This window comes from Oryx dammah, unplaced genomic scaffold, assembly GCF_014754425.2.
Source record: "Oryx dammah isolate SB20612 unplaced genomic scaffold, SCBI_Odam_1.1 HiC_scaffold_1, whole genome shotgun sequence".
Lineage (NCBI taxonomy): Eukaryota > Metazoa > Chordata > Mammalia > Artiodactyla > Bovidae > Oryx > Oryx dammah.
Genome location: NW_024070185.1, coordinates 75,410,593 through 75,434,955, shown reverse-complemented (window position 1 = coordinate 75,434,955; position 24,363 = coordinate 75,410,593). Strand labels below are relative to the sequence as shown.

Below are 24,363 nucleotides of genomic sequence, written 5' to 3'. Positions count from 1 at the left end.
TGTACCAATAAGAAAAAATAGCACCCATTAAATTGGTATATTTTCTTTTCATTTAGAATTATTTTCTACTTAGTGAAAGAGCTCCTAGAGCTTCCTTAGACTTACTTGGATATGGTATTTTATCATCATTCAGATTAAGTGAGATTCAGAACTCTTAACTAGTGTCAGACGGAAAGGGTTTCTAATAAACTCTCCTTATCTTTTTGCTTGATATTAAATAATAATGAGTTATTATTTGTATTGATTTTGCAGTCTTCTTTGGTCAAGTCTCTTCTTTTACTTTCAACATTTTTAGTTCTGAGTAAAACTGCTCCCCAGTCCTTAAGAACTTAGGAGATAGATCAAAAATTGCTTATATAATCAGGATTTGTGATTGTGATCAGTCATTAATTCTTTTCTGTGAGGTGATCTCCCTCTCTTACACAATCAATCAATATGATTGAAATGTTTATGACATTTTTTATGTTTATGAATTTTTTATGAAATATTTACAAGTGTACTTGAGGTGGAGAAGGCAGTGGCAACCCACTCCAGTACTCTTGCCTGGCAAATCCCATGGACAGAGGAGCCTGGTGGGCTGCAGTCCATGGGGTCGCTAAGAGTCTGACACAACTGAGTGACTTCACTTTCACTTTTCACTTTCATGCATTGGAGAAGGAAATGGCAACCCACTCCAGTGTTCTTGCCTGGAGAATCCCAGGGATAGGGAGCCTGGTGGGCTGCCATCTATGGGGTCGCAGAGAGTCGGACACGACTGAAGTGACTTAGCAGCAGCCGCAGTATTTGAGGGGCAATTGAAGTATAGTTTGGATTTCATGGGATTTTACTATATTTGTTTATATTCTTGTTCCTTGTGCTTAATTATCTCAGCATATATACTTTATGATAATTTGAGTTGGTTTAAAATCTTTATTCGTACCTATTGGAATTTCAGAGCTCCTTTTGAAAATAATTTGCTCAAATGTTTATATTATGGTGTAAATTATTTTTCATAGGCCTCAGGATCATTCAGCTCAACAAACAAATGCCAGTGGAACCAGTGCCACCACATCATCCGCTCCTAGTAGTAACTCCACATCTGGTTCTGCCACTAGCAACCCTTTTGGTTTAGGTAAGTATTTTTAGTCATTTTGCATAAGGATAAAAATAAACAAATTTCCTTTTTCCCAGGATAGTTTTAAGTAAGATGAAGTTAAACATTAAGTCACTTTAGCAATGACAAAAACTTGTCTAGGTTATTTCTATAATTGTAGTTATTAAGAGGATATTTGAGGATACAGATGTGCTTGCTTAGGTTACATTTATATATAATAAGTGATCAGTAAGTGGCACGTTTCTTTTTAATAATGAAAGAGATGTACTGTATGTGTACCTAATTTGACCACCACATAATTGACTCTGGAAAAGAACCCCTTGAACACAGTTTTCTCCTTTGTAAAATGAAAGGATCAGATTGCATTAGTGATTTTCTAACTGTTCTAAACTCACACAGAAAGGCCTGATGCAAGCCCGGTGGTTAAGGATCTTGTGCATCAGCCAAAACTACTTTTCTTATATTAGTTTTTATACTGGGGTTCTTAGGAAGGTTTAGTTGGGGAATGGAGTGATCTGAAGCTAACAGAAGTTGAACAAGATAGATAAATGGCTTAGTGCTTCTTTTAGTTCCTAAGTTGTATGACAAGTATAATACCTTGAAATGACATTTTATCTCATTATTGACTGGGGGACTTTTGGCAAAAACTAACACCTGTGACCAGCAATTTTTATTTTGGGTAGCCAAAACTTAGTTCTGTTATTTTACTAATACTTTGCAGTTTATTGCATTGAGTAGTTACACCTGACATACCTGTGAAGTCTTTTCTAGCACCGTGAGTTTTATTTTCACTTTCTGTATCAGAATCAGTCACTAAAGTTTTCTTTTTGTTGGTCTAATATTCACATCATCTGAATCAGAACTGTATTCTAACGAACTGTCATCTTCTGAGACGGTAGCATGTATATCACTTGGACATTCAGAGAAAGTATTTGTGTAAAATTCAGCTATTAATTCTTCACTCAGAATTTCACGATGTGTCATTAAAAATTTTACAATAATAAATGTGAGTTTATAACATACACAAGGTTGGAACAAAAACCTGACAGAGCAAAATGTGAATAATGATATCATAAGTTGTGTAATGAATCCTTACACAGTTTTCATGTATCGAGGCTCATATTTTCTTTCACTTCCAGAAAAAGTTTTTTAGTAATTTATTGATACCAGTTATGTTGGAAACAACATTTAGGGCATGGCATTGAATCACATTCTCTCTCTCTCTCCCTCTCTCTTTTTTTCTAATGTTTGATTTAAACACATCTTGGGCTAAATTTGAGGCAGATGAGTTTTAGATGGAAAATTGATTAACATGAATAATCTGGAAAGATTAGGATGAAATTATTTAGTGTATTATTGAGGTAAATCTCTTCCCTCAATTTTTTTTAAAATATTATTTATTTGGCTGTGCTGGGTCTTAGATGTGGCATGTTAACTGGTAGTTGGGGCATGTGGGATCTAGTTCCCTGACCAGGGAGTGAACCTGGGGCCCCTGCATTGGAAGCATGGAGTTTTAACCACTGGACCACTAGGGAAGTCCCTCTTCTCTCATTTTATAGGCAAAGAAATTAAAACCCACGGAAGCTTTTAGTTAATTTGTCCCTTTGCTGCTTATTTCATTTGCATCCCCTCCTATCTTAGTTACTTTTCCGCATCAGTTATTCAGTTTACCCTGTATATTTGGCCTTTTTTTTGCTGTGTGTTTTCCTTAAGGTCTGTCCCATGTTTAAACGAAGAAGGCAATGGCACCCCACACCAATACTCTTGCCTGGAAAATCCCATGGGTGGAGGAGCCTGGTAGGCTGCAGTCCATGGGGTCGCTAAGAGTCAGACATGACTGAGTGACTTCACTTTCACTTTTCACTTTCATGCATTGGAGAAGGAAATGGCAACCCACTCCAGTGTTCTTGCCTGGAGAATCCCAGGGATAGAGGAGCCTGGTGGGCTGCCATCTATGGGGTCGCACAGAGTCGGACATAATTGAAGCGACTTTGCAGCAGTAGCAGCAGCATCTGCAGCATGTTTAAAAGCAACAGAATCCCACTACCACCTTTCTTTTTCTTTCTCAGCTATTTTTGGAAAAGATACATTCTGTTTTCTGTCTGTATTTCTCTTTCACTTAAGTTTGCTGTGCTCTATTTCTTGCCCCCATCAGTTCCCTTGATAAAGTCACCATTGACCTCTTAGCTTGCCAAATTTAATGGACACTTTTTCAGATTTTTAGATACTTACATTGAAAGTGTTTTAAAATCTAAATTGCTGTCTTCTAATGCTTATCAGTCTTTCTTTGAAATTTCTTTTCTTTAATTCTTGATATGCTTTTTCCCTGGTTAATTTTCTGACCAGTTTTTTCCTCTCTCATTTGTGGGTCTCTTCTTCCTATTCCTTTTATTAGTATTGTTCCGCCAAGTTCTGCCTTCTCTTTCTTCTGTTCTTTTATTCTGTTTTCCCCATTGACAATATCCTAACTGTAAATTGTTGACTCTAGAATCTTTACCTAAACCCACATCAATTCTGAACTCCATGCCTTGTATTCAGCTCTCTTTGATATTACCTGATGTTACTCTTAAGTACTTTAGCCTGTATGTTCCTTCTTAGAAAGCAAAGAAGAACAAAACAAATAAATAAATTCATCATCTTGACTCAGACTACAACCTCTCTCCAGCCAAGTCTCTTGGTCCATAAAATCTTTCCTCTCCCACCCCATGTAATGATTCTATTCCGTTGCTACTTCCTTGATGTAGCTCAACTTTTAAAAATGTTTATTACTCTATGTCATTTCCACACTGTTATTAAAAATATCTTAAGTGACTATCTTGCATTTGAAATGTATCGAGATTTTGTGATGTAGCCTCTCCATTTTCATTTAACATTCTGTACAAGTTACACTAGGATAGGCTGTCCAGTGGTAGTGTGTCTGCTTAGTTGCTCAGTCATATCCGACTCTTTGTGACCCCATGGACTGTAGGCCACCAGGCTCCTTTGTCCATGGGAATTCTCCAGGCAAGAATATACTGGAGTGGGTTGCCTTTTCTTCATGACTTTTTTTTTTTTTTTACTGAAGTATAGTTGATTTTACAGTGTGCCAATCTGCTGGACCGCAGAGTGACTCAGTTATACACATATATACATTTCAAGAAAATCCTTTTGCATTATGATTTTCCACAAGATGTTCAATATAGTTTCCTCTGCTGTACATTAGGACCTTGTTTATCCATTCTAAATGTAGTAGTTTGCTCATGCTTCGTGTGTTTCACTGGTCAGTGAGGCCTCCATCTACATAGTCCTCAGGGACTCAAACTAATGGAATTCTGCTATCTTGTAGCTGCATCATTTGGAATATGGCAGAAGATAGAGCTAAAGTGTTTTAAGCTGAACCTTATATTCTAAACTTGGGCCAGAAGTGACACATACCATTTCTTACAGTCTTTTGGCCTTAACTAGTCACATGGCAGTCTGTCCAACTGCCAAAAGAAAAGAAGACTGCGCAGGAGATGTTTGGTGAGCACTGTTGTCTGCTCTTTTGGTCATACTGAATTTTTTGTGGTTTAAGAATGCATCAGTTCTCATATTGATATCTGTGCTTTTATAGATAATGTCTGTTGTGCCTAGTATTAAATCATCCTCCCAGCTGCGCCCTCGGACTAAGATGGCGGCGGCGGCCTGCCTGGGCTGGGGAGTTGCTGCCGCTGCAGGGGGGCTGCGGAGGCGATTCTGTCATGTTACGAATCCATGTACAATTAAGAAACAGCTTCTGCATCAGTTTATCCAAAGACCGCTTTTCCCACTCCCTGCAACGTTGTATAACACAGTGAGATACATGTTTATTCAAACACAAGATACCCCAAATCCCAACAGTTTAAAGTTTATTCCAGGAAAACCAGTTCTTGAGACAAGGACCATGGATTTTCCCACCCCAGCTACAGCATTTCGCTCCCCTCTGGCTAGGCAGTTATTTAGGATTGAGGGAGTAAAAAGTGTCTTTTTTGGACCAGATTTCATCACTGTCACAAAGGAGAATGAAGAATTAGACTGGAATTTACTTAAACCAGATATCTATGCTACAATTACGGATTTCTTTGCATCTGGCTTACCTTTAGTTACTGAGGAAACACCTTCAGGAGAAGCAGGATCTGAAGATGATGATGAAGTTGTGGCAATGATTAAGGAATTGTTAGATACTAGAATACGGCCAACTGTGCAGGAAGTTGGAGGAGATGTAATCTACAAAGGCTTTGAAGATGGCATCGTACAGCTGAAACTCCAAGGTTCTTGTACCAGCTGCCCCAGTTCAATCATTACTCTGAAAAATGGAATTCAGAACATGCTACAGTTTTATATTCCAGAAGTAGAAGGCGTAGAACAGGTTATGGATGATGAATCAGATGAAAAAGAAGCAAACTCACCTTAAACTCATTTGAGTTTTCTGTGGGCCCTGCAGTTGGACTTGTTGATAATATGTACTAAGCTTTTATTATTAATCTGCTAAGCAGCTTGAGGATTAATAAAATATGTCCTTTCTTCAGAGAATGATATATTAAAAAAATAATAAATAAATAAATAAATAAATAAATCATCCTCCCAGCCCTCCCTACTTCTTGCCAACTTACTCATTTTCCAAATTCATTAAATGGCATTTTGTGGAAAAGTAGCCATTTTGCTTTTAATATATTATCTATTAATATATTAAGGTACTGTTAATATATTATCATGATATTCTGTGACAGTCTCTGTTGAAATACTTATTCTGCATTTATTTTGTCTTTCCTACCAGATTGAGTTCTGAGGGTATGCTTGTCTTTCTTGTCACCTTATTCCCAACATATAGCACAGTACTCAGTAAGTGAGAAATGAATGCATTTGGTTGATTATATACAAAGTTTTATAATAAACAGTCACCCTCCTGAATCTGTTAGGTTTCTCCATGATTTAATTGCTTCAGAGAGACATCTGTTTCCATGATGGGCAGCAGCTCTGTTCCAACCAGTCATTGGTGAATTCTACTTGTTAAACTAGTCATTGGTCTTCTGGAAAGAGATTATTAGAAATATAGTCTACTATATATTTTTCATTTCTTTTAGTGGGCATATTCTGGGATTTTTTTCTTTCTGATACCAGCCAGTTCTCCAACACTGCCTGGGTGGCTATCCAGTAGTTCAATTCTGACACTAACACCTGGAGTTAGTGTTAGATCCTGCAAGTTAAAGGACTTGGTCCCCTGTGACTGCCCCTGCTTCAGATACCAGTCTAGTCCCAGGCTACCTTTACTTCTGACTGACAGGCGGTAAATTGGGGGTTTCCACAACCCCTTATCAGGTTTGATGATTTACTCAGATCACTCACTGAACTCAGGAAAACACTGCACGTAAATTTACCAGTTTTTTTTATAAAGGATAGACCTCAGAAATAGATAAGTGAAAGAGGGAGAGAAGCATAGGGCAAGGTGTGGGTGTGGGGTGAGAGTACAGAGCTTCTTTGCCCTTTCTGGGCATGTCACCCTTATACAATGTAAATTTGTTCACCAACCCAGAAGTTTGTGAATCTCTTTGCACAAGAGTTTCACAGAATTCCATCTCTAGATCCTCTTCTAGCCCTGGAAGGTGGTGAATGGGCTGAACGTTCCAACTCTCAAAAAAATCACATGATCTTTCTGGCGACCACCACATTCTGAGGCTATCTGGGGGCCCCATCCTAAGTAATATCATTAACATAAATGAGGTATGATCTAGAGGGATTTGTTACAGATAACAAAAGACATTCCCTTCTGTCAGGAAATTCTAAGGGTTTTAAGAGCTTTATGCCTGGAACCAGGTGCAACAAACAACCAAATAATGTTTTTGTGTTATACTGTGAATAGGAAATATATGTTTATTTGGTTTTATTATTTAAATATCATAGTGAACACATTTATTACTAGTCTCAATTATAGAAACTAAACATGTACTTACGAAAGTAATAGGAAATCTAATTTTGCTTTAAGCTGAATGGTTTTCTGTTAATAGGCTATTGATTCAATTAATATTTTTGCTTCATCTTCATACTTTAGCACAGTTATATTAATGATAAAATTTCATTTGTGTTTTTTTCCTTTATCCTCTTAGGTGGACTTGGAGGACTTGCAGGTCTGAGTAGCTTGGGTTTGAATACTACCAACTTCTCTGAACTACAGAGCCAGATGCAGCGGCAACTTATGTCCAATCCTGAAATGATGGTCCAGATCATGGAGAATCCCTTTGTCCAGAGCATGCTTTCAAATCCTGACCTGATGAGGCAGTTAATTATGGCCAATCCACAAATGCAACAGTTGATACAGAGAAATCCAGAAATTAGCCATATGCTGAATAATCCAGATATTATGAGACAAGTATGTGAATAGTTTCATTTAGTTAAGAAATTATATACTTATTTTTTCTTATTTTCTGTATTTAAAGAGCTTGCCAAATACATAAGCTAAAAAAAATAAACCCTAATCCTTGTTCAGGAAAACACAACTGAACTTTGAATTTTGTGCTGTATTTTAAAGATTTTTTTTTTATAAATAGTTGTTTTGCAGATCTAAGGAACAAAGAGTCCAGTTCAAGAGATGGACATTCCTGCAGAGCACAGTGTTTCTCTCTTCATGTTATTTGAATGTTAGCTTGGTTTTTGAGGTGATTTTCAGCAGGAACTATTCACAATCATTTTCTTTTTAAAAAAATTTTTTTAATTTTTTTAACACCAAAAACATTTTGTTTTGGAGTATAGTCAATTTACAATGTTGTGATGGTTTTAGGTGAACAGCAAAAGGACTCAGCCATACATATACATATATCCATTCTCCCCAATTCACAGTACTTTTCTGATTTAAGTATTGAAGATTGCTAATTCAGAGAATTAGAAAACTTAGAAAATTAGCTCTGACAGTTAATCTCAGCATCTTTTACCTCCCTCTGGAAATCTTTTTCTTAGACGTTGGAACTTGCTAGAAATCCAGCAATGATGCAGGAAATGATGAGAAACCAGGACCGAGCCTTGAGCAACCTGGAAAGCATCCCAGGGGGATACAATGCTTTGCGGCGCATGTACACAGATATTCAGGAACCCATGCTGAGTGCTGCACAAGAACAGGTAATGCCACTGCTCTGTGCTTCAGGGCAAGGCTCCTGTTTTAACACAAATACATCTATGATTGAGTGTTGTTTTTGTATACAAAAATGCAGTTTTCATTAAAAAAGATTTCTATATCTGTTATTTAAGACAAAAACTTATTCTTCATGATTTTTTTGTCTTTTATTACAGTTCGGTGGTAATCCATTTGCTTCATTAGTGAGCAATACATCGTCAGGTGAAGGTAGTCAGCCTTCCCGTACAGAAAATAGAGATCCATTACCCAATCCTTGGGCTCCCCAGGCTGCTCAGAGTTCATCAGGTTCCAGTGGCACCAGCAGCACAGTGGGGGGCACTAGTGGCAGTGCTGCCAGTGGTACTGCAGGGCCGAGTTCTGCGCCAAGCTCGGGGCCTGGAGTAGGAGGTATGCTCGCAACAACTGATGCCTCTTCTCTCCTTATCCTGTATGCTTTTGTGTGTGTTCGAGGAACAACTTTTATGAACTACCTTTTCATGTTGTAAGATGCTTTTTTTTTTTCTTAAGGATGCTTAAATATGTAATGATGAGTATTAACTTGTGTACATTGTAGTTCAAGAGGTTACCAAAGATTTCCAGAGGCAGTTTTGTGGTTTTATCTTCTCATAAGATGGCTTGGGAGAAGTGGATTGTCTTCTCCTTTCAACAGCTTAGGGAAAGTGAACTGTAGGGGCAGCACAGTTAGCCATTACTCAGTCAGTGGGCACATTTTCCTTGGCTTTAGTCCAGTTTTGTGTTCTTTTATAGGACTCAGTGGGTATCCAGTCCTGACGCCAGGGCTAAACTTAGTAGCATCAGAGCACCTGCTGGCTTTGTGTTAAAAGTCAGCTTTCTAAGTCTTAACCTCAGACCTGTGATTCAGAATCTGCCACAGTGGAGTTTAAGATGTGTGTGTGTAACGATGCTAGAGATTCTGATGTGTAAACAGGTTAGGAATTTATTTTCAGTCATTTTTTTGTAGACTAGGTTCAATAAGTGGCTATCCTTTTCAGTTATTCAGATATTTACATGCTAAGCATTAGGTCCAAAATCAGTAGCTAGAATGATTATTTTAGTCTTAATACTTAGCATTTAAATGAGAAGAAATGAAAGCATGAGGCCACTTGCCTCGGGTGAGAGTGATTGGGTATATTTTAAAAGATAACTGTGTTTTGGCAGTGAAACTGGAAAGATGAGATGCTGTATAAGGAATTAAAAAAAATTCTTTACTGAAAGTTAATGATCAGAGTGGTCACAGAAGTATATATTCTTTTATAGAATACAGTGAGTATAATGACGTTTTTTGATAAAATATAAAGTGAAAGTGAAAGTTGCACAGTCGTGTCTGATTGTTTGTGATCCCATCAACTGTAACTTGCTTGACTCTTCTGTTCATGGAATTCTCCAGGCAGGAGTACTGGAGTGGGTTGCCATTTCCTCCTCCAGGGGATCTTCCTGATCCAAGGATCAAACCTGGGTCCCCTGCATTATAGACAGATTCTTTACCAACTGAGCCACTAGGTAGTCCTACCTACAAATTTTTACAAGACTACCTACAAAGTCGTTTTGTAAAAATTTAAATAATGCCATTTTTTAAAATTGAGGTATTATTGACATAAAACACTATATTAGCTTCAGGTATCAGGTGTAAAGTGAAATGATATTGCAAAATGATTGCTGTGGTAAGTCTTAGTTCAGTCGCTCAGTTGTGTCCGACTCTTTGTGACCCCCGTGGGCTGCAGCACACCAGGTTTCCCTGTCCATCACCAGTTCCTGAAGCCTGCTCAAACTCATGTCCATCCAGTCGGTGATGCCATCCAGCCATCTCATCCTCTGTTGTCCCCTTCTCCTGCCTTCAATCTTTCCCAGCATTAGGGTCTTTTCCAGTGAGTCAGTTCTACGCATCAGGTGGCCAAAGTATTGGAGTTTCAGCTTCGGCATCAGTTCTTCCAATGAATATTCAGGACTGACTTCCTTTAGGATTGACTGGATGGATCTCCTTGCAGTCCAAGGCACTCAAGAGTCTTCTCCAACACCACAGTTCAAAAGCATCAGTTCTTTGGCACTCAGCTTTTTTTATAGTCCAGCTCTCACATCCATACATGACTGCTGGAAAAACCATAGCTTTGACTAGACTGACCTTTGTTGGCAAAGTAATGTCTCTGCTTTTTAATATGCTGTCTAGGTTGGTTATAGCTTTTCTTCCAAGGAGTAAGTGTCTTTTAATTTCATGGCTGCAGCCACCATCTGCAGTGATTTTGGAGCCCTCCAAAATAAACTCTGTCACTGTTTCCATTGTTTCCCCATCTATTTGCCATGAAGTGTTGAGAACAGATGCCATGATCTTCATTTTCTGAATGTTGAGTTTTAAGCCAACTTTTTCACTCTCCTCTTTCACTTTCATCAAGAAGTTCTTTAGTTCTTCTTTGCTTTCTGCCATAAGGGTGGTGTCATCTGTGTGTCTGAGGTGATTGATATTCCTCCCAGCAATCTTGATTCCAGCTTGTGCTTCATCCAGCCTGGCATTTTGCATAATATACTCTGCATATAAGTTAAATAAGCAGGGTGACAGTATACAGCCTTAATTTACTCCTTTGTCCAGTTCTAACTGTTGCTTCTTGACCTGCATACAGGTCATGTCTAAATATCCAAAGTTAAGTCTAAAAATCCAAATAAACCATGTTTAAAACAAGGAAAATACTATCCTATTCTGATTTTATCAAATGCTTATTTGATTTTTATTGATAAACTTTTGAGAGATGCTTCCTTCACATTTTAGAGGTCTAAGAGCAGAGACAAAGGTTTAATAAGGTTTCCCAGCTGATAGACAAATTATTTTTAATTGTAGCATGGTGTCTATAGTAACAAATTTGTCTTAGAAACAAAATGGTCTTACAACTTTTTACTCAACTTTTTAATTTAATGGCTTGATATGCTATTTAAGATTTCATGTTAATATTTCCATCAAAGCAAAACAAGAAACAGAATAGTGATTGTACCACGATGGCCTAACATTGTTAGCATATTTTTATACTATTAGGACCTTTACTCAACTATTTGAAGTTAAGCACACATATACCCGAAAGGTGAAATTCTTTACTCTTCTTTTGCCCTGTAAGCACTCACTCTGGAAACTGAGGAAATTGTTTGCAAGAGTCAGCAAATTTTTCTTGCAAAGGGATAATAATACTTTAGGCTTTGCAGGCCAAGAACCAAAAGAACAAAATCAAGACTATTTTATTAAGAAGAGAAGGGAATTCTGGTGATCCCAGTGATTATAACTCCTTGCTTTCATAGCATAGGGCACGAGTTTCATCCCTGGTCAGAAAACTGGCCATGCAGCATGGCCAAAAAAAAAAGAATATTAGAAGACCAATCTCCACAAGTTCTTTTATTGATGGAATTAAAAATATAATAATCGGGTATAATACTGTTTTTGTTGTTCAGTCACCCAGTCATGTCTGACTCTTTGAAACCCCATGGACTGCAGCACACCAAGCTTCCCTGTCCTTCACCAACTCCTCGGGTTTGCTCAAACTCAGGTCCACTGAATCGGTGATGGATTATATTGTTTTACACATTCCCTAATCATAGGAATGGAATTCTTTTTAGGGATAACATTTTGCGTAATTAAAGTTCACAGTGTTTCCTTTCGTCAGTTGTGAATCATTTGTAAATGTTCATCTGTTAATACTGATAAGTAATGAGATTTTACTTTTTTTCATTTCAATTATGTATTGACTCCAAAATATGACTATAGCATATTCATTAGTTGGAAAGCATTTGTTAGGATTCTGTTAGAGTCTTCTTGGTTTTTTAACATGTCATTGCAGATTAATCAATTCCAGTTGAAGATTAGGTCATAGTGCCTCACTTAAACAGTGAAATGAATTTTAAAGTATGGAAATTTCTTTGTACTTGCACTAAGGTCCAAAAAATGCTGCTGGAACAATAATATAAGCTCAAAACTATATTTACTGCAAATCTGTGAAAAGAGATCTTGTTGGTTGTTTTAACTTGACAGCACAAGAATGTATAAAGCAGCTTGACATTGTTTGTGATTCAAACAGTTTCACTTGTTTTAATGCACTTCACAGTATGGGTTTGACATGTAAATATTGTTTTGTTTTCTAATTTAGGGAATTCATTGAGAAACATTACCAGGTTCTAGCAAAAGACAACTTCCAGAGTCATTTAGTGTTTGATAATGGTGATTGTGTGGTTCAGAAGAATTTCAGTCTTAGCTCTGAGCTTAAAAAAAAAATTGCAATAAAATGGTATCTTTTTAAAAACAAAACTAGAAAACTACTACTCTTAAGCCATCAAACTGCCATGTGCTTGGGCAAGTCAGGATATTTCTGACAAAAGTTCATGAAATTGACTATAGCTAAGTTCACAAGAGTGAAATGAAATTTATTATTGATAACTTTTGTCAATTGAGTAATGTTACAGTTCAAAATATTTTCCAGAGTACCTGCTGATGAATCAGTGGATCAGCTCTTGTCTAAATACCTTATATTTTTATAAGCAGTATGTCTTTGTCTAACTAATCCTTTTAATACTTAACGTGTTTTTATCATCATGAGATGTAGCACATCTTAGCAGATTCTACTTCAGGTTGTACCAAATGAATGTTCTCTTAACTTTGAAAATAGTTTTGCTTGTTGTTGTTTCATGCAGACTACTTATAGAAGCTAATTTTAGTTACTTCCATCTTGACATTGTTGCCTCACAAAAGAACTAAGCAGTATCAGTAACATTTATCTATCTGTTCATTAGGAACCAAGGAATACTACTAAAAATAATTCGTGTTTTTAAATTATCAGTTAACAGCTCAATGTCCCTCACTTTTGAGAAATTGTCCTCCTTGAAAGGCGAGTAGCCTCAAACAAGTTTATTTTCCCAGCACATATTTCCCTGGGTGCTGCAGTCAAGATTTAAATAACCATAACCGTACTAATTAATCATAACTAGTATGCTGCTTTCCTTGCTTGGCTTACAAATAAACCATTTAGGAACCTAACTTTGGTTGCAGCTTTATTTTCATTTTTTATTTTTGTGAAGAAATTTGGCTCTGATGAGATAATTGTATTTTATTTTTTAACTTAGTTACTTTTGGCTGTGCTGGGTCTTTGTTGCTGCACTCGGGCTTCCTCTAGTTGCGACAAGTGGGGGCTACTCTCTAGTAGTGGTGCGGAGGCTTCCCTTATTGCAGAGTGTGGGCTTTAGGGTACATGATCTTCAGTAGTTGCGGCATGTGGGCTCAGCAGTTGTGGTGCAGGGGCTTAGTTGCTCTGCAGCATGTGGGGTCTTCCCAGATCAAGGATCAAACCAGTGTCCCCTGCATTGTAAGGGGACTCTTAACCATTGGACCACCAGGGAAGCCCCAGTAATTGTATTTTTTTGACTTGCTTTGCTGTGGTAGTGCTTTGTCTAACAATGTTGAAGTGTATTTTATTAGTATCATTGCATAGTAATATGTTTTGCCACCTCATTTGATAAAATAATTCATCTTCTACTGTGCCTTAAAAGGAGGCACGCATAGTCCCAGTTCTCCCCCTTTTCTTCTTGTTCTGACATAAACAGTATACACTGATAATGAGAATAGAAATAGCAGTATGCTACAGTGATTCATGGGACATAAGGTATAACTGAGTTACTGATTTGTGGTTCACCCAGCAGCTGTGTAGAGTATGATAGTGCCACATGGGCCTCTGTCCAAACTTCTCGTCTACTATAAATAATAAATAAGGGAACATGACTGTGTCCCAACACAATGGTATTTATGGAACTTGAAGTTTGAATTTCATACAGTTTTCACGTTTCAAAAAAAAAATTTTGTGTGTGTGAAAAAAATTTTTTTTTTGCTACAGTGATTCATGGGGCATAAGGTATAACTGAGTCACTGATGTGTGGCTCATCCAGCAGCTGTGTAGAGTATGACAGTGCCACATGGTGCCTCTGTCCAGACTTTTTGTCTGCTGTATATAATCATTAAGGGAGCATGACTGTGTCCCAGTGAAAGGTTATTTATGGAACTTGAAGTTTGAACCTCATAGTTTTCACGTTTCACACACAAAAAAATTTTTAACCATTTAAAAGTGTAAAAACCATTTTTAGCTCATGGGCTGTACAAACACAGGTCACGTGCCGTGTTTGCCCTGCAGACTAGGTTCATGCGCTGTCTTAGAATATCCTTAGTCTCTGGAATGTGGCGGGGGTTGGGAGAGTAACGTAAATTGAAATAATGTGAGAGAATAGGAAAAGCAAAAATTGCTACAGAAAAACTGCAGAATTATAATAAACTAGAAAGTTAAGTGGGAAGAGTTAAATGCTTTGAGCCTGTTAAACTGCACTGAATAGAATAAGAACAAGGGGAGTGAAAAAGTTTGAGAATATATTTGAGTTTATCTAGTTGACAAGTGAAAATGTGGATATATGTTGAACAGATTAATTTCCAGAGAATATTGAATTCACATAAATTTAGCTATAGCTCTCTACAAAAAAAAATAATAGTAGCAAGTATCTACATTTTGCAGATGGGGAAACTGAAGTATGAAGAAGGCCCCTTAATTTGGGGTTGAATTCATTGAGTGCCAGGATTCAGTGAAAATGTCATAGAGGCCTGGGTGAGAAGGCTCCCTTCTCTTTTAGGTGGGAAGATACTGAGTGCTGAATATGATTGTAGTTAAGCGATTCTGGAGGAAAAGTTGGCTCAGACATTTTCACTTAATGAGATTTTTCAGTAGTAAATTTTGCCTTAAATTGATTTTTTAGAACCTAGCCTTTCCGTAAGATGTGATTTTCATGTAAATGCAACTAGAATCTTTAAAGTCAGTAAACCCTCCTTAATTGGTATACTTTTGAGTATGTAGTTTTAGAGATCTTAGTTTCAAAAATTCTTTAATTCAGTTGATAACTAATAGGTATGTTTGTCTAAAATTGCCAAAATTATTGTGTTTTAAAACTTTGTTTTGTTTATTTATCTTTCCCTTGATAAAATGTCTTCTTTTTAAAAAAACTTCCAGCTAGTATGTTCAACACACCAGGAATGCAGAGCTTGTTGCAGCAAATAACTGAAAACCCACAACTTATGCAAAACATGTTGTCTGCCCCCTACATGAGAAGCATGATGCAGTCACTAAGCCAGAACCCTGACCTTGCTGCACAGGTGAGTTTATAATTGTGAGCACTGTGTATCGAAATGGCCTAACCAATCATTGTGATTTTGGCACATTTGTTTTCTGTGTGCTGCCTTAATACACTAGAGAAGCAACTTGCATCTCCCAATTTTTTGGACAGTTTGTTTCTTTACAGTAAATTAATACTTCATAATATAATTAAAACAGCTTCATTTCCTCTGTCCACTGGGTAGAAAGAAGTTCAGGTTTACTTAATATCTACATACGTTCATGTAGGAGATGAATAGAAAAGTTTCTGATTGCTCTCCCTTTTGAAGCCTATTCTTCAAAATAGTGCTTCAGAATTAGTACTCTTTAGTGTAATGTAAATCTTGAAAGTGATTAAGAAGTGTTAATACATTTGAAAGACTTTTATTTATTAGATCACACAGATTCTGAGTGTTAGTCATGTTCAAAATGGCAGTTATAAAATAGCCTGAAATTGTTCAGTATGGGCAGAGAGATTTATGGGATCAGTATTCTCATTCTTTCCACTATAGATATCTTCCATCCAAAGTTAGTACACTGGTCCTTCATCAAGTAATTATTTTCTAGCTTGTTTCAGAAGAGACCATAACTAAAAAAATAAGTGAATCTTAACACTAGCTGAATGTTCAGGATAACTTTGGAAATTTTAAGATTAAAAAAACTGTTTTTTAGCCCCACTCTCAGACAGTTTGATATAACTGTATTGGATTTTTTTTTCCCAAGTTCCCTAAGTGATTCTGATGTACCCATAAGTTAAGAACCACTGGGTTTGAAAAACCTTAGAGAATATGAACTAAACCTTGATCATCTATAATTTATATTTGCTGTTTATTAAAGATGGTTTCTGTGGAATGTTGGGAATTTAAAATAGTTTCCTGTAATCTCTCTCCATTTCCAAAATTTTAAAAGCTCTGAAAGTTAAATCACTTGCTTCATTATAGCAAATGAGCTAGTTTTTACATTTCTAAAATCTGGAACCATGTTGATTCAAGTATATAGCAGATATGTTTGAGTTAACAACCCTCAGTAGTAACTTCTATTCTCTTAAAATTTGTAAAATTGGAAATAAAGATTTTTTAAGGTACATTTTTATATACTTTTAATTTGTATATTGTAGGTATACTTTATGAAATATTGTTTTATTCATTAGAAAATTGTTATTAGTATTAAATGCTTCAGCTTACTGTGATGATAGCACTTTAAAATAAATGTGGAAAATATGTATCAGAGTGGTCCTGTTTGTATGGTTTTAAATACATATTTGCCTATTTAATAATCATTAAATGTGCATCTTGCTTTAAAATTTTGACTCTAACAAGCACATTCCCAGCCATTTAAACTAACAATTTTACATTTGTAAAGTGACTTGAGCACTTTTGTATGTTGCTTTTTTTACTTTAAAGCCAAAGGTTGAAACAAAAGTAAGCTAGATGTGAATTGGCTTTTACAATATTGATAGATAATTGTTAGAAACATTTACAATGTACTTTGGTTACCAGTGTATTAAAGTTTGTAGTTTCTCTATTCTGATTTTCATTTTTAGGTATTCAAAAAAGTCTGATTGTAAAAACTGTTTATACAGTCAGGTAAGTTAGGAGAAAAATCTTAATCAAATGTGATAACAATTTTCTGAAAAAATATGAATCAGCTTAAGTTGACACACTTTTTCAAATAACATGAATCCTAAAAGATAAATGTGATAACTTTATTGACTGGAGCCATTAAAAAAGCAGGTTTGTTGGTCTCAAGTAGATTTTACTTTATTTACTGTGAACTTACTGGTCACTTCAAAATAAATGCTGTATATTCATAAAACTTGTCTGACTTCTTCCTGTCTTATTTTGTTGAAATTAACTAAATCTACTTTGCAACAGTTGATAAACTGAGGGAGGGAGGGAGGAATTCTCTCTACTTTTAGCAATTAACATGTAATTACTCTCACAAGTAGTTAATTATTAATACTTGAGGGCAGGGATCATCCTCCACACCGGCTCCCCCACCAGACTTTGGATGTGGACTGGTAAATAGGCTATCAGTAAATCATTGTTAGTTGACTTTTCACTCTGTTTGGGGAAACTGATAATAAAATTTGTCTTTTTTGAAGCTATGAAAATTTACTAGTTTCTGGTTATGCTATTGTGTATTGTAATCTTATTTTTAGGTATACAACACATTAATATTGGCCCTGACTCTGACTTTTTAACTCATTTAACTCACCCATTTGAAGGTTAGCCATGCCATTTTTTCCATCTCTGGTGATAGTGAGGTGAAATATAGAGGCTAATTTTGGTGTTCTCAAATGATTTACATCGTTTAGGTCTTATTAAAGCATTTTAATACTTTATCCCCAGAGATCTATCGGTTCTATTCCTAGGCTGATTTTCACTTGGCAGCTCCATTTCTCTGGCAAGTTGGTTGCTGTTCTGCAGTGTTATTTTTCTGGACCTAATATTAGCTCTTTTGCAGTAGGCAGGTAGATATAGTTGTTCCAGATCTGGATTTTCTCTGTGCTTGCCACTTGTGTGTTGAGGTGTCTGTGCAAGCCATGTATAGTTCCATGTATTGATGCTTAACGTTTATTCTGTGAGTGTAGCAGAAAATGTATCTTCATGAATTTCAGTTACTCCCATTTTTCTTTCAAGGGCAAATATTCACCTTTACTCAAGGAAAAGCCTAAGAAAATGATTGCTTTTATTTTTTAGGATATCGCATGACATAATCATAATCACCATACTCATTGAAAGAGAAGATGCCTCATTTTTGTTTTTTCTGGAGATCCCTCTTGTGGACAATATCTTCCCTTTTTTATTCATGTTCTACCTTCCTCCCTGTTAAGTGCCAGTTTAGGCACTGTGGGGGGAAGATAGACTATTAAACAAGGTACATTACTTGTTTCAGATATTTCCAGTTAAAATTGTTTGAACACTTGCCCCATAGATGATGCTGAATAATCCCCTATTTGCTGGAAATCCTCAGCTTCAAGAACAAATGAGACAACAGCTCCCAACTTTCCTTCAACAAGTGAGTAAGAAAAGATGCTAGCTGTCTTCGGTAATGATTTGCTTGAAAAAGTTTGATGGTAAACATTTTCCTTGCTTTTTCTCTGGCTGATAGCAAAATGTAGAATAGAGTCTGCTGTCAATTTGCAGAGAATTCAGCTTGATTTTTAACTGAGCCCCATTTCACCGCTGACCTTTTGCTTCTATTTTTAAAAATATAAATTCTGAGGAAAGGACCATTTGGTTTTTGCTTTTGAGGATTTTTAGGATTTTGAATGCTTTGTTAATATCATAAACCATTTCCTTTCACTTTACTAACTTTGAAGTACTTCATTGTGTCATGTTATGCTTTATGGTTTAACTAATCTCGAGTAACAGGAAGAGAGCTACCCTTTACTTGTTTGGTTCCTTCGTAATGTTTTAATTCCTCCAAATTAATAGAATGCCTGTTTTCCAAGGGGTAGATCTCATTCCTCAAAAATTGTCAGTCTTGCCATATAAGGAAGTTATTTTAATTAAAAAGTACTTGAGATTGCCATGGTATGTTACTATTTAAAAAGAAAAGGGAGTCAGTCTTGGTGTTTTGAAACTGGTAGTTCTAGGGAGGGCTTTTAAATATTATCCAAATGATCCTCTGACCTATAAACCATTATCTAAGGTTAGTCAGTGTCTTTGGTTTATTGTAATGATGTAGGCCTATCTTTTTTGGTTAGTCAGGTGGTGTATATTTGGAAGTAGCGAAGCTGAACCACCACATGTGTTAACTTCAACTTTGGAACTATTGTCTTAGAGTGTATCTGATTGGTAAAATTGTTCCATCAGCAACAGATTAACACTTGGTCAAGGAGGAATATGTGACTTTCACCATATTACCATGTGATATAAACTGTGCATTTGGAGGTCGTCTCTTAGAAACAATGCTTTTTATCTGTTGGAAAACGAGGAACAACTATGGCTTCCAGAGGAGCTCCTCATTGTGTTTCATTATGAAAAATGGTTTTCACAATGGACTTGGGAGGTCAAGTGATGATTCGCACATGAGATTGCTGTCAAAGGGGAGGTGCTTGTGTTTATATTGGGGAAGAAATTACAGATTACCAGTGTCTAGGAGTGAGGCTTTAGATTTTCTCAAGGAGCATAGCAAAGAAAACATTTCCATTTTACCTTCACTAATTGTAATTCCCTTGTAACCCCTGGTTTTCTTTTTTCCTTAGATGCAGAATCCTGATACGTTATCTGCAATGTCAAACCCTAGAGCAATGCAGGCCTTATTACAGATTCAGCAGGGTTTACAGACCTTAGCAACTGAAGCCCCCGGCCTCATCCCAGGGTAGGCTTATTTGGGAAAGATTGTGAAAGTGCACAGTGGTTACTTTCTCTGAGAATTTCAGATTTAATGGCCATTCTTTTTTTGGGTTGAGATTGTTTGTAAGAGAGTTTTCAAAGTTAAAAATGCTTCTTTTAAGAAAATAACTTAGCTAACATTATATTAAATTATAACTGATTTGCTATTAGCCAGCCTGGTCTGGCCTCTTATTTTTAGGAGTATAGATTTACTAACAGTTGGTGCTTTCTCTAGGTTTACTCCTGGCCTGGGGGCATTAGGAAGTACTGGAGGCTCTTCAGGAACCAATGGCTCTACTTCTACATCTAGCGAAAACCCAAGTCCCACAGTAGGAACCACCGAACCTGGACACCAGCAGTTTATTCAACAAATGCTGCAGGCTCTTGCTGGAGTGAATCCTCAGGTAATGATTCTTTTCTGCTCTTCTTAATGGTATAAATTTCAAAGAAGTGAAGAAAGTGGTCATCTTAAGGGGCTTAGCTTGTAATGAAAAGTTTGTTCTTAATTATATTGATTCTAAAAAATAGGCATTATAATTATTAACTTTAGTACTATATTAGACATTAAAGGAAGTGTTATAGTTGTAGGGAAGAACTGCTCTGCTGTAATTTTGGAAATTGCTTTTTAAAATGCATTCTTTTTTGGAGTCCGTGTTAGAAAACTGAAATAGATTATATTTTGTAAAAGTTTGTCAGGGAGGAATAGAAACTGATTATTCCAAATACTTCCTGAACAACTATATTCTATCTGCTCTTTGTATTTTGGCTTAAAAGTTGTAAGTACTTCACCGCACCTGCTACTGCTTCCTAGAGTAACTTATGTTACATATATACACCTCACAAATATGGCTTAAAAATGTGAACTCCTAATGTTCTTGCATCTAGAATCATTTATTTACTAAGAATATGCCATTTTTACAGATGATTGCAAATTCAAACCTGTTACAGTAGATTGTGCTCAAACTACTACATGGTGAAAATACAGCATAGTTTTTTATTTTAAGCCTTATTCAATACAATAAACAGGTCAGAGTTTTATCTTACATGAAGATTTGTATTCCTGATAACTAGCATGACTTGCTGGCTCAGTAAATGTTCTTCGAATTAATACGAAAAAGCAATTTGAGGTATTGGGCAGAATTGTTATCTAAGTTGAACAATCTATAGACTTCACCATTACCATGTTGCCCAGAATTGAGTGATCATTTATGTATTTCTGTAGTACATCATTTCTGAAAAGGAGATGCAGCTGAAAAAATGAGGAGTATAGTATGTACATCTGAAACTGGAACTTTTTTTTCTGAAGACTTTACTGGCTGATACAGAAATTAAAGACATTCGAAGCCTCATTAGATTAGAACTTTAGAATTTTGTACATGAGGACACTGGCTTTTACAATTACCCAACTGGTTGATAGCTCCAAAACTTTTTAAAAAATTATTTTTTTAATAATAAGAGTATTTTATTTTTCCGTTATTTATATATTTTTAGTTTCTTGAATTTTTTAATTGGATGATAATTGCTTTACAATGTTGTGTTGGTTTCTGTTGTATAACAATACGAATCAGTGATAATTGTATGTATATCCCCTCCCTCTTGAGCCTGCCTCCCACCTGTCTTAATTTGTAACAGAGCACCAGGCTGGGCTCCCTCTGTAAATAAAGTACTAATTGGACTTTTAAATATGTTGAATATGTTTCAAGAGAGGCCAGTGCTTTTATATCGCTTGATAGATTAGCAAATGTTAAAAAGCAATTAAAATTTTAAAAGATTATTTAGGTGTGACATGGACTGATTTTCCTTAGAGCTTTGGTTTGTTTGTTTTTGTTTAACAGCTACAGAATCCAGAAGTTAGATTTCAGCAGCAACTGGAACAGCTCAGTGCAATGGGATTTTTGAACCGTGAAGCAAACTTGCAAGCGCTAATAGCCACAGGAGGTGATATCAATGCGGCTATTGAAAGGTTACTGGGCTCTCAGCCATCATAGCAGCATTTCTGTATCTTGAAAAAAATGTAATTTATTTTTGATAACGGCTCTTAAATCTTTAAAATACCCGCTTTATTTCATTTTGACTCTTGGAATTCTGTGCTGTTATAAACAAACCCAATATATGATACATTTTAAGGTGGAGTGCAGTAAGATGTGTGGGTTTCACTGTGTTTTTTGTTTTCCTGGAACAGTGGGAATCAATGCTTTTTCATTTAAGGCTACTGCATGCATCAGACACTTCTGCATTTATTGTAATTTTTAAAAAACATATCACCTTTTATAGTTGGGTGAACAGATTTTTGTCCTGCATCTGTCCAGTTTATTTGCTTTTTAAACATTAGTCTCTGGTAGTAATTTATGTAGAATAAAAGCATTAAAAAGAAGCAAATCATTTGCGCTTTATAATTTGTGATACAACATTGCTTATTGTGACTTTGGCATGTATTTTTGCAAACAAAAATGCTGTAAGATTTATACTACTGACAGTTTTTGCTTTATTTGTATACAATGTATGTATGCACATTTGGGACAGCATCTCTAAAAACATACTACAGTAGATCATCTGAGCAAAACATCTGTAATGGAAAAAATAAAGATAAGGAAATACTTCAAAGCAGAGTATTTCTTAATTGTGTAGAATCTTACAGCATCTTTGATGAACATCTCAGCAAAAGTACTGGTTAGTGAGGCTTGTTGAAAATACAGTAGAAAAACTGATTCTGGTTGTCTCTTTAAGGACGTATTAATTGTACAAACAAGATGATGTAACATTGTCTCAGCATTCACAGATTGACTGTAAATTACCTTAATCTTTGTGCAGACTGAAGGAGCACTGTAGTATAACCCCAAAGTGCATTTGCCTAGGACTTTCAGCTTCTCCCATAGGTAGTTTAACAGGCATTACAATTTGTAATTGAAATGTTGCTTTCACTGAAAGTGTCTTGATGTTTCAGTTATTTTTAATCGCCATATAAAAATAGAACTATCTTCGGGGTTTATCAGTTTTCTCATGCACAGGCAATACACGAATTTAAAATGATTTGTGAGCCACTTGTTTCTGAAGTGTTTTGGTAGTTCTATTAAGAAATAGTTAAATATTGTGCTTTTCAGAGCCTGAGAGAAGGGGAATTTTGGGGGTGGGGTGGGGTTCTGTCCTGGATTGGGCCAGCCTAAATAATACTGGCAACCAAGATTCTGTTAGGATTTCTGTGCATATAGTGTAGTAAAGAAGTATCATTCAGGGGTGAAAACAAAGAGCCGTTTTAACAATGTTGAGTACATTTGGCTGTTCTACAGCTTTTTTCTTCCCTCCCCAAGGAAATTCTGTTTGCCTAACTCAAACTGTTGGGGTGGTACATTCCTTTAGGACCAATTAAAACCTAACTTTGGGGTCAGTAATATATTTGGTTGACTCTGGTTCAGTATTCTCTTAGGTCATTATATTCTCTCATGTACAGTTAAGGGAAATTAAAATGTTAAAGTAACTAAAATTAATTCAGACCAGTAAAATCAAGGGAAATACAAGTTGAATTCCATTACTTCTGTAAGTTGCTTGCTATTAAAAAAGGTGAAGAGGCAGGTTGCCCACCATTTCGTGCACTGTTTTGACACTGACCCCTGGAATAAAACAGGTACAAAGGTTAATTAAGATGGAGGCATGACTAAGAGGAACTCGTTAAGGATGATATTTGTGCGTCTCTGCTCTCTCTGCCTTATGCCTCAGTATGGTTTTAAAACTTCTGTACTAGCAATTGGTGGTATACAGTGTGGGGTAGTGTCATAACCAGTTTGACAATTTATTAATCACAAAATAACAATAAATCTCTAGCTTTTACACTTGTTTGTCTTGCCTTTTTTGTAGAAAGAAAAAGATGTCTTCAATTTACTTTCGGTAATCATGTCTCTTAAAGACTACTGGAATTGATTGACCCCCAGATTTTCCTACACTTGAGATTATTATTCATTAACTTTTTTGTTTCCTCAGTTAAATTCTGTGTGTATATACTATATTGTGTGTTAGAAAGAGAACCAAGTGGGACATCAGGTAACTTGGGCTTTTGCTTGCTCTTTTTGGTTCTTGACTAGTTATTTGGAGTCAGGGCATCATGACTGAAAGTGGTGGTGAGGCCTGTTTGGCACACCCACCTAGGTGATTCTAAAGAACCTTTTAGTTGTCACCCTGGTGTGATTTTTTGTTGCTGTTTGTTTCTGATACGTTCATCTTAGATTTGAATATCTTTTAAGGAGTTTAAGATACTTAAAATTCTCCAAAGCCTTAAAAACAAACCAAAAAACCCTCCTAAAATACTGTAGACTTAAATTGTTCTCATATTGGGTTTGAATGGTGAAAATAACATTTCAGGAGTTTATTTCCCAAGTGGAATACTTGTGATCCTACACAAATTTTAGCAAATGAGATAAATGACAACTGGCCTCTGTATTCAGAATTAGTGTTTCAGACTTGGCCTAAATGTAGTCATGAAAGGAGTTTCTTGTCTGAGAAACATTATTACCATGTTAATTTAGTAGACAAATTACAACAAAATAGGACGGATAAAAATGTTACTAACATTAGTGATAAAAGTGAAGCTGGAGCACATGTCTGTGTCCTTGTGCAAAACAAATTTATATTGTTAAGGCAGAGAAATTATGTGCATATCATACT

General features: G+C 36.1%; 2 protein-coding genes across 3 annotated transcripts in view; both read left to right on the top strand.

Annotated features, from left to right (window-relative positions):
- The window catches only part of UBQLN1 (ubiquilin 1), a 55,404-nt gene extending 31,870 nt beyond the window's left edge, over nt 1-23,534 (top strand). Inside the window, exons 3-11 of one of the 2 annotated variants that reach the window (XM_040244469.1) lie at nt 996-1,111; nt 7,195-7,457; nt 8,042-8,200; nt 8,372-8,603; nt 15,224-15,366; nt 18,302-18,385; nt 19,578-19,693; nt 19,943-20,111; nt 21,543-23,534. In XM_040244469.1, the coding sequence (XP_040100403.1) occupies nt 996-1,111; nt 7,195-7,457; nt 8,042-8,200; nt 8,372-8,603; nt 15,224-15,366; nt 18,302-18,385; nt 19,578-19,693; nt 19,943-20,111; nt 21,543-21,695 (1,435 nt within the window). In that variant the 3' untranslated portion in view covers nt 21,696-23,534. The remainder of the gene's footprint in view (nt 1-995; nt 1,112-7,194; nt 7,458-8,041; nt 8,201-8,371; nt 8,604-15,223; nt 15,367-18,301; nt 18,386-19,577; nt 19,694-19,942; nt 20,112-21,542) is intronic. The other variant, XM_040244474.1, reaches the window with a different exon arrangement.
- Nucleotides 4,730-5,623, top strand: LOC120866691 (NFU1 iron-sulfur cluster scaffold homolog, mitochondrial-like). The gene has a single exon (XM_040244479.1). The coding sequence runs from the start codon at nt 4,743-4,745 to the stop codon at nt 5,502-5,504; it is 762 nt and encodes a 253-aa protein (XP_040100413.1). The 5' UTR covers nt 4,730-4,742; the 3' UTR covers nt 5,505-5,623.
- Nucleotides 23,535-24,363: the final 829 nt, after the last annotated feature.

Bases quoted from the DNA above. Each gene is read 5' to 3' on its own strand.
- LOC120866691 (XM_040244479.1), top strand. From the start codon at position 4,743: ATGGCGGCGGCGGCCTGCCTGGGCTGGGGAGTTGCTGCCGCTGCAGGG.